Source organism: Frankliniella occidentalis, unplaced genomic scaffold (assembly GCF_000697945.3).
Source record: "Frankliniella occidentalis isolate FOCC.00 unplaced genomic scaffold, Focc_3.1 Scaffold140, whole genome shotgun sequence".
Taxonomy (NCBI): domain Eukaryota; kingdom Metazoa; phylum Arthropoda; class Insecta; order Thysanoptera; family Thripidae; genus Frankliniella; species Frankliniella occidentalis.
The window spans coordinates 589,097-599,478 of NW_026267267.1; the positions used below are offsets into that span (position 1 = coordinate 589,097).

Consider the following 10,382-nt stretch of genomic DNA (forward strand, 5'->3'; position numbering starts at 1 on the left):
CCGCACACCTCACAAGGTGTTTGGTAGGTTGATGGTCGACACTAAAAAAAAAAGAAGGAAAATAGCATTTTTTTCAATAAAAAAATTTGCGTACGGGCGCACTACCTCAACCACGGACGCAATGCGCTGAATTTGCATCCCAAGTGTATGTATTTCTATCCCACAGAGAGACGCACAGGGGCCCCACTGAATCTATGATACTTTTATCACAAAAGTTTACAATAACTCAATTTTGTGATAGGTCTGATTTTCTCGCAAAAGAACATGTGTAAGTATACAGTACAAGTATAAGGGAAAGTTATCACAAAAATAATATGATAACTTTTTATCGCAATGTTCAGTAACGGGAGCTGGTATTTACGTTTATCACAAAAATTTGCAATAAAATGTTGTCACATATATTGTTGTGATATCTTTCCCATGTAATTTTTATTGCATGTTTTTCTGCGATAAAAAGTTATCATGTCCGATAAATCGAACAAATCACAAGAAATGAGTCATGGAAGAAATAAGGGTTAATTTATCACAAATCCAGATTCAGTGCCGTGGAGTGGTCCACAGACCTTTATTCCCCCTTATCTCCCCTATGGTTGTAGCCTTTCGCCGCCGCCACTGACCGGAGCTGGTAGGCGTGCGGTACAGTCCGTACGGACATAAAAACTGCCCCTTCCCGCGCGCAATTTCTTAGGCGTTTGACGGTAACGCTAGTCGCTCTTTTGCCATAACTATGAGAAACCGACAAGGGGCACAAAAAATGTCATAATCTTTGACGGGTCCTAAAGTCTTGTCGTGGGTGTGGTGGGTCCGGCCACACCGGCTAGCTAGACGGGCTCCCAGAATAGCCCCGGTGCGTGATGGGGGCGGGGCGCACAACACAACAGGTGCGGAACTACCCCGCGGCAGAAAAGACTTTCGTTTTTCAGCCGACTTCCCTCCACTCATTATAGTTATCTGTCGTTGTCGTTTGTGCCGCAGCTAGCGCCATGTCGGTCGCCTTCACAGACTTTGAGGAGGGGATGATCGCCTTCGACCACGACGACCCGGACTTCAACGGCAACGTCGTCCCGACCATCAACTACAACAGCAGCAGCAACAGCTACATCGTGACGCCGGCGACGTGCCGCTCATACAGCAGCGTCGGTACAGTACTAGGTAAGCCACTCGAGATAAAAGTTGTATTTCTTTTTCTTCAATTCTATACTGTATCCATATTGTTTCTTGGTGTGTTCCCTTGCGCGTTTTTATGCCCTCCTTGTCCTATACCCATTCTTCACCCTCCGTGACATGTTTACGCTCTTTATGACCGAGACAATGACACGCCTGATTCTAATCATAATGGTCGTGACAAAACCCATTCTCCCCAAAGAAAGTCAAATTTAGCGGGCAAGCGCGTTGCAAAAGTCACAATTATTTCCCCTCCTTCAAGAAGTGACATGAGCAGAATCTGGAGCCCGTTATCATTAGGCGTTGATGACGCTTACGTTAACCAGCTGCCAACGCAGAGGCGGCTAGAAGGGGAGGGGCGGGGGAGACGGTCGGCGGAGAAAATCACGACCAGAAGCGAAACCGAAAGAGCATACCAATAAACTGGTCGAACGAGTATGGTACTGGAACGTACGCTGCTGGTCGGGCCACAGGGCAGCCACGCTTGGTTAGTTAGTTACTGTTCTTTCGTTTCCGTGTGTCCAGCAAAAGATTAATTTTGGGACTGGCAGCCAGGAGTTCCAGGAGTCGGGCGGGGCAAGGACGATTAGAATAGATAGAGATAGATAGATAGATAGATAGATAGATAGATAGATAGATAGATAGATAGATAGATAGATAGATAGATAGATAGAACACCCGCTCCTGCATGCAAGGTGCATTACTAGGGTGATGTGGCGGAGCCCTGCACTGGGCGGGCAATGTCTACTTGACGACCGAAAGCGGCTACGGGGAGGGGAGTGAGATGCCACTTTAGTTACAACAATCAAGGTTTATGGCTGTGGTGGCCAAAAGTTTTACTCAGTGCATCCGATGCCCGCCCACTGCAGGGTTCTGCTGTAATGTCACACATGACGTTATTTCACGGGGAATGACATCACCTGCACGCCACGCCGTGTAAGTAGATGGTTGGCTGTGGATGCTGTGTGCGCTCGGGTCAACCCGCCGCCGCGGGTCGCGTGCAGGGGATTGTGCGCATGTGAGTGTGTGTTATCAGCAGCGGCTCCGCCTCCTGATACCGTCGCTACCGCCTCCGTGTGTGCTCAGGCCGTGTGGCGCGAGGGCGGCGCGCACACACTGCGCTGCGCACCTGCCTGAGCACCGCTCCTCCTCCTCATCTCGCCGCCCAAAAGCGCGGCTCCGCCCGATGAGGTCCGGCCCGGCCAGCAGCTAGAGCTGATGCGCATGACCTTGTCGCTGTCCATGTCGGACGGCTCTACGCGTCTGGCACTTCCAGCGGCGCGGCGTAGTGTGTGGCAGAGCTAGCAGAGCCGCCTGGTCCTGGTCCGGCCGAATCAATTGTCACGCCGCAGGGACGTGGTGGTGGCGGGCGTTCCCCAAGGCCCAGGACGCGCTGCGCCGCCGAGGCCGCCGGCCGGCTGGATCCGGACCGCGCAAGGAGAGAGGAAGCGGCCGGCGATGGGAGTGAGAGTGGCGGCCGCGAATAAATATTGATTCGAATACCCGGTTATTTCCGTCTGGCGAATGACTAAAGCGGCGGGCCCGGCCCGGGCGTGGCGCGTGCCGTCTGCAGTGCAGCGCTGCGAGTGCAGTGCAGCGCACCACACCACACGCCGCCGCCGGCCGTTTGGGCCGCCGCCCCTCGCCGGAGCCCCCGGCACTACCTAATGAGCTTTACACTGCTGCCCCCCCCCCTCCCCAAACCCCGATTCCCACGAGCGCGCGCCCCCGAATCTTAAACGCGACGAGTTCCCTGCGGCTTTTGTCTCGCCTTGCACCGTCGGGCCGGGCAGCGTTCAAACCAACGACCCGCAAGTCGACAGGAACCACCAAGGGCAGCGGGTCCCGGGCCAGGGCCGGCACATCCAGTCCGGCGCGTACCCCCATCATCTATGATCAGGAGGCCACAGTGGGCGGCGCACATCAGGTGCCGCGGCCGGGACCAAGGCCGCCGAGGGCAACGGCCCAGCCCGGCCGCGTGAGAGCAGCGCCGAGCGCCGCGGAGCGCGAGCAGAGCGAGCGCGGCCAACCCCGTGTTTACCGAGACACGGCGCCACCTCGTAACGCCCATATCTACGAAGGCGCCGGGGAGGGCGTCGCCGGGGGGCGGGGCAGCCCGGGGCTTCATGTCCTCCCCGGGAGAACGCCCGGCGGGCTGGGCCGCGCGCTCGGCGCCCGTGCCCGCGGGCGGCCTACCTGCCGGGCGGGCGGGCTCGGGGCGCGGCGCGGCGGGGACGGGCAGGACGAAGCAGGGCGTGGCGGGACCGCGCCTGGCCGGGCAGGTGGACAGAGGGCGCGCCGCGGCCACCAGGGGCGCACGCCGTCGAGGAGGTGGACGGCAGCGCGCGCTGGCCGCCGCCCCACCGCGCCGCGACGCCACCTCCCCCCCTCGAGCGCCTCTCGCCCGGCCCGGCCAGAAAGGTGAGAGGCGAGGTGAGCGGCGGCAGGAGGGGGGCGGGAGAGAGGTGAGGTGGGCGAGGGGGCGGACGGGCGCGGCGCGCGCTGCCCGCCAAACGCATACTTATACACCTCGGCCGCCCAGGCGCGCCACCTCCGCCTCGGCCAAACCAAATTTCCTCTTTGCCAAAACCCAGCGAGCAAGTTCAAGCGCTTCTGGTTGTTAGTTTGCAGTCGGAGCCGACACTACAGGTGGCCCGCGCCATCTCGCGCCGCCACAACTAGAACCAGACCAGGCGCTGAACAGCTGTACGCCGCCGCCAACCTACAGGGCGACAAATGTTAAGAGATGCAGCGAATCTTCGATATGGCCCGGCGCGCGTCAGAATGTGCTAACGAGGTGACGCCGATGGGACCGTAGGGGCGGGGCGGGGCGGGGCGAGGCGGGGCGGACTCGCTGTCGGGCGTTCTGTCTCCGTTAATCGAATCGGCCGCAGGTCCGGGCCGGGCCGCGAGGCTGACCAGCAGCGGACCCGTTCTCAATTTGAGTCGAGCAGGGGTCAAACCGCAAGAGCAATTTGATTAGGGGGACCGCGGGTGGGCCCGCCACCGCCCGCCGCACGGAGGGGAGGGGGAGCGGGCAGCGGCGTAGATATCGCAGCGCGAGAGAGACGGAGAGCGAGGCGAGTGGGCGAGCGTGAGAGACGAATGACAAAAGTCCATTAGGAACTTCCCCTGATGAAAGGCTGGCGATTTTCGTGCTGACACTGCTGTCGAAATCACAATCGAAGCCACGACAATGGTAGGGAAGGTGCGTCAGCTGAGGCAGGGTCAGGTAAAGGAGATTAACGCCACCACGGCCCACTCCCGCTGCTCGCACGACCTCAAAGTGCTGCACGACAGCGGGCTGCGCCGCGGAGGTAGGCAGCCCAACGGGCCTGGCGGTGCGCGGCGCTACCCGACGCGGCCGCGGGGGGGCGCCAGCAGGCCCGGCGGCGCCGCGGCCCCCGCGGACGAGCTTCGCGTAGGGGCCGCGAGGTGGCGCCCGCGGGGTCTTGCCGGCGAGCCGGGCGGCGCCGGGCCGGCCGGTCTGTCCGTCCAACAGGCAGGGCGCCGACCTTCACCTCCAATGCGTGCGTTCAAAGTACAGTACAGGGACCACAACACTGGAGGCCCCGGCACGCGGCACGGAAGCGGCATCACCGAGTCCATATGTAGAGGGGCCAGGGCACCAGGAGGATCCCGAGACCCCCCTTAGCACCTAGAGCGCCAAACAGACAAGAAAGATTTTAAAGTTAAGTGAGAATACCAAAAATCTGATCCCAGCAAGCTGCTCGTTTGCATTCGGAGCAAACATATTTCCAAAATAGGTGCTGATCGTGCCGATCTATAGATTTAGTTCGAGTTTTATTATTCACAGCACCTGCTGGATATCTAATGTTAAGTAGCTGCGCAGTTTAATCTTTGTCCATTCAGCCAAACTTTAGCGCTGATTAAAACTTCCGCGCGAACGACAGTTAGAAATGCTTATGTTGTTATTAGAACGATAGATTAGCATCTCAAGTTGGTGGTTATAGGCCAGACCACGTTTCGGCTAACAGGCTTCGCGGTGTCTTGCGATAGGCCGTTGGGCTTGCGCTGAGCTAAGACACGCACGCCCGCGTCGTATACACCCCCAGTGACAACCCGCAACGCTGGTGGAGGCCTGCGGTTCTTGCTATTTTGTTATCATTGTGAAGGACGCATTCTGGGAAATCCAAGCACCATGCATCGAGCACCACAGGTGATACGGACAATAAAAGTGTAAATTTTGTCGGATTTCCTACAGGGAAAATCAATTAGTACGTATGTATTTCTTTTATTGCAAACGTTTTGTTGCCCTTGTGCACAATGATGTAATATTCCGACTCGGAAAGTTGTCCAATGACAGTTATTTTGCTGCGTGTACTGTACGCCGTGCGCCCGCCCACGACCAGCGCCGCCGTGCTGTGCCGCCGCCCGCCGCGCTTTCCATCTCGCGCCTCGCGCCCCACGCTCCAGTACCCGGAGGCCCGGAGGTACGTGGCGAGGCCCGGGGCCGGCGCGTGCTCTCAACCCTCGGCACGGGGGAGGTGCGTGGGCGCGGCACCACCGCCCCAGGCTCGGCCCCGGGCGGACGGAGACAGACAGACAGAAGGGCGGCGTGTACAGGGCCATGGTTTACGAACCCCGAGAACAGGAGGCGGTCGATAGCACAGCAATGACGTCCACGCTGCGGGGGGTTGCGGGGGTTCGTCAGCCCCGCCACCCCCCGGCCGGCTCCAGCCTCACCCCATGGACCGGAGCGCGGGTGCGGCGTCACCGTAAGGGGCTGCTAAATTTGATATCGCAGTGTCGCTCGCAGCCCGGGTTGGCGGGGAGGGTGGCACGGTCACCCGGGGCCGCGGGGGCGGAACCGACGAGGGCGGTGGTCCTGACCTGACCTCGGCCGGGGCGGGGCGGGTGACCCGAGCGCGACCCGTACCCGCCAATATGGCGTGACGGCGAGAGGGGTAGTAGTACGTCTGTCCCGCGCGGCCTGGCCCGCGGGCCTAACCGTGCCACCACGGGGCGGGTACTGGAGGCGCACACCGGGGCTGTCCAAGGTCACCCCGCTCTCACACACTGCTGCTGGAGCGGCTGGAGCAACCCCTCCTCTAGCCCAAATCCACCTTGTGACGCACAAGAATAACGCTTTGATCGGAGGGGAACGGTGGGTTCTCCCCGGTGAGTGTGGAGGGGGGGGGGTAGCGGGGGGCGCTCGCACGAGTGAGTTTGTGAAAGAAAGGGGAGGAAGGAGGAGAGGGGGCCGCGACGACGCAGCCACACGCTAAGCGCGATTTGATGAGAGAAACGGAAAGCCCGGCCCGGGGACAGCGGGGAGGGGCAGGGCAGGAGGATGAGGCCCGAGGTGCGAGCGAGTGGCACCCATTATCGGCCCATCGCGACTTTATCAACATCCGCCGGGTCGGTCCGTCGGTCCCAATGGAATGGGATGGGATGGATGAACGACCCGCCAATGAATGGGGAAGCGAGAGGAAGCTCCGGATCCGTTTCGGCCACGCGAAAGCTCGCCACGGCAGGCGGCAGTCTACGTGACGTGACGTGACGGCACCGCACGAGTATACTGTTAATCGAGGATGTCCAGCAGGTGGTCGACGATGTTGCCTATCCCTAAAAACTGGGCGACTTATATCGACTACCTCCTGCTGGACACCATTGGGTCTCGCGGGCGATTGCATGCGCAGCGTACGATGGGCTCACGACTGTGGGCTCATGCAATGCAGTTACTCGAAAGTCCAGCCCAGAAGGTGTCCAAAAGGTAGCCGACATAAGTCGCCTAGTTTTGGGGGCTAGGTGACCTTGTCGACTACCTGCTGGACACCTTGGACTTACAGCGTAAGTACCGGGTACCCGGTTCTGTTCGGCGCCGGCATGACGTTCGTTGCCGTGCTGCTGCTGGAGCGCCACGCCCGCCACACATGTGTCAGTCGGTCAGCTAGCTACTTGCCGCTGGGCTCCGCCGCGCCGCCCTACGCCGCCCTGCCCCAGGTCGGCCCCAGGTCATGCCAAGGTCGTTCACCCGTCACTCAACCAGGCGGTCGCACGCCAAGGTCGGCCCGGGCGGTCAAATAAAGTATACCTCGCGCGCTCTTGTCGCGTATTTCGTCCATTTCCCTAATGAATTCCGCCCAAAGCCGCTTCTTTCATGCAAAAAAAATTCGCAAAAAAAAAAGATCAAAAAAAAAATCGGATTTTCTTTAGTGCCCTGTGGTGTGGACAAAGAGTGGTTTAGGGCAGCCAGGGGAGCGTAGGCAACACAGAGCAACCCCCGTCTCCTTGAGCAACTCCCAACCGCGGCCATATGGCCGCAGTGCTCCACCAGCAAAGGGGATAACGGGGGGATAATGTCCCTCTAATCCGACCAAAGGGGTCCTTAAGAGTCCTTCGTACCGAGCGGGGCCCCTCTCGGGGCCTCGTTGACCTTGGGTCCATTCATTGCAAGCTGCCTCGCGGGCAGAAGGGAGGGGTGGTCCACGAACAGAGTCCGTCCGAATCGAGAGAGATTGCGTGAGACGGGGCGGGGCGGGGCGGGGCGGAGCCGGGCCCCCGTGTCCTGACTGACAGGCCGCCCCCTCCCGAGCCATCCATCACAATCGATTATTCACGGGCCGCCACGCACCCTGTGAGTAAGGTGCGGCAAGGTGGCGCCCCTCCTCGCTCCCCGCGCCCGGCCCGGGGGTGCGTCGGAAGGGTGTCGCCGCACACGCGCGCGCCGCGGCCCGACCCCCCTTGCTTGTCACGTCAGATGCGAGGCGCAGATGCGAGGCGCAGATGCGAGGCGCACTGACGCCGAAAAGCATCACCAGGCGAGAGGGGGCAGAGCGACGCGCCGGAGCGAGGCGACACACCGACGCGCCTTTATGACAGGCAATGCGGAAGTGTGCGGTGCGGCGAGGCGGAGCTGGGCGCCGGGCGAGGGATATGGCACCCCCGGCCGGCTTCCGGGAAGGGGAGCGCCGCCGCCACGCCCAGGCACCCCGCGGGCTCCAGGACGAGCCCCTCCCACTACAGTGCTCCTTCATTAACGCCTTTCCCTCCCGGGGCGGGGCCGGCCGCTGATCGACTCTGCCGACCGATGACACTTTTGACGCGCAGCTGCTGGAGGGTTAACGTCCCCACGTCCGCCCCCTATCCCGCCCCACTCTGCCACGCCCTGCCGCGGTCCGTTCAACTCTACCCCCGCTCAGGCGGGCGCGGCGCCGCCGGGGTCCCGGGGTCCCTGGGGGCGTCGTGCCGCAGCCCATCACCGCCACGACGTAGTTAGTAATGCCCGCCTCAAAGACCCGCCTCGTCGTTCTATTTTTCTTCTTCGTTGGCGTGTCATTCTAAAGAGGAGGGGTCACAGTCCGGCGAGGGTGGGCGTCGTCACGAGACACCGCTGGAGCAGGAGCAGCAGGAGCAGCAGCAGTACCTTGCCTGCCTACGCCACTGGCGAGCTCCGCTAAAGAGCTTTGGCCGAGAGGCGGCGGCGATGCAAACCAAATTGGATGTCAAGCAAGCTATTGCGTTTCGGTTGGGTCCTTCCCCCCGCGGGGTGGCGTGGTGTGGCGCGGTGGAACAGGGCCAACTCCCTTCCCTGGCGCGGCTGGGGGACGGGGGTCACTGTACACACAAGCAACCCGGCCCGGCCCCACCCGCCCGCCAGCCAGGCAGCCCCGGGCGCGACGACACCAAACACCAAAACCGCAACTCTTGACAGCCGTGTTGCCGGAAGCCCACTCCCACTGCTGGAGCCGGGGCTGGAGCAGGGGCTGCTGGAGCTGACAGTTGGGCTGCTGCTTTGGCTGCTGCAATAGTTATCCGCTGATCCTCTGCCTCCTTCACCTTCGCGGCTGATTTGTCGCACACGGCGGTGGCGAGCGGTCACCGTACGATAGACAGGCCGGTCCCCGAGGACGTGTGGCCACCTTATTCTAAGTCCACAACCGAATGGCGAGCGAGCGGCCGGTCGCGCCGGGGCGGCCGCCGCTCGGCCCGCTGACCCCGTCGTCTGGCCCGTCTCCGTCTGGCCACCTAAATAGTACCCGCCGATCCGCATGCAAAGCATTGCCAAAGTATGCAGCCATCGGGGTCGCCGTGATGGTGGTGATGGTGGAGACGGTGGTGGTGGTGGTGGTGGTGGTGGTGGTGGTGATTGGAGGGGGGGGGGCATGGCACGCACCATCGCCGCCAGGCCGGCCAAAGTGCGGTGCGCGCCGAGGCGAGAGGAAAACAAACGACTCCAGGAATATGACGACGCGACTTCCTCGGGGGAAGTCCACCGGGGTCGACCGTTTTGAGGAAAGCAGAAGTGTTTGGCTTGGCGAGGCTGCTGCGGGCCTTGCTGCCTGCAGAGCTCGCGGCGGCGTAGGTAGAAACCCAGGCTTGTTGTTTCGACTTCTCTTGGAAACCCATCAAATGGCTTCTGCTCACAGGCAATCGACTTGTTTTCAGGCTAGCGGTATATATATGGTCGTGTCGTCCCTCCAACCCAAAGCTGCGAGGGAAAAAGGCAGTGTCTGCCTGAGAGCCACTCACGATCTGGTCTGACTGCTGACCGAGCACTTGAGAGCCAACTTACCAGCTGGCTCACCAGCTGGCCGCTGGCCCACCTGCCGCCCGCGAGCACTGCACCACTCTTCGGAACGACCTCGGGAACGACGCGGAGCAGGATAGGCAACCGGGTAACGCCCGTGCGCGTTCCGTGGCCTGTCAGTCCGTCTGTCTCCCTCGCTCAAGCGTACAGCGTTGGATATGTAAGAAAAGGACTGAACTGAAACGGGCGCTTCCGAAATAGCCTTTACCAGAGCAATCACCTGAGTGCACTCTGAACCGGCGCAGGCAGGGGTGGGAGTAGAGAGGGGAAGGATGGGGACAGGGAAATCCTCTTACCTCTTGGCCGCCGCTCGAGGAGGGTACCGTGAGGGGGGGAGGGGGCGGCGAGGTATGGGAGGCGTTGCGACGTTGCGGTCTCTAGAATCGACCAGTCTCAGCATACAGTCAATGAAATTACGTAAAAGTTTCGACCCTCGCACATATGCGCTCTTAGCCCGGACGGAGACGGGATTGCCTTCGAAAGGAAGTTTCCAATCGAAGTGTGCGCGGTGCCTCTCGCCGACAAAGCTGGTCCCCGAGACAGCAGCGGGCCCGGGCGGTCGGTCGAGCCATGGCATAGGCGGGCGCCGGGGCGCTTCTGCTATCAATCCGAACGCAACCGCCGCATATTCAATTCGACGAGACTGCGGAGTGAGGGGTGGGGG

General features: G+C 61.1%; 1 protein-coding gene and 1 long non-coding RNA gene across 3 annotated transcripts in view; one reads left to right on the forward strand and one right to left on the reverse strand.

The window, feature by feature from the left end:
• The window catches only part of LOC113213223 (uncharacterized), a 38,380-nt gene that overhangs the window by 10,321 nt on the left and 17,677 nt on the right, over positions 1–10,382 (reverse strand). The gene's annotated exons all lie outside the window — the stretch shown is intronic.
• The window catches only part of LOC113213243 (protein pinocchio), a 46,499-nt gene that overhangs the window by 6,415 nt on the left and 29,702 nt on the right, over positions 1–10,382 (forward strand). Inside the window, exon 2 of the mRNA XM_052270821.1 lies at positions 976–1,152. Within this exon, the coding sequence (XP_052126781.1) occupies positions 984–1,152 (169 nt within the window). The 5' untranslated portion in view covers positions 976–983. The remainder of the gene's footprint in view (positions 1–975; positions 1,153–10,382) is intronic.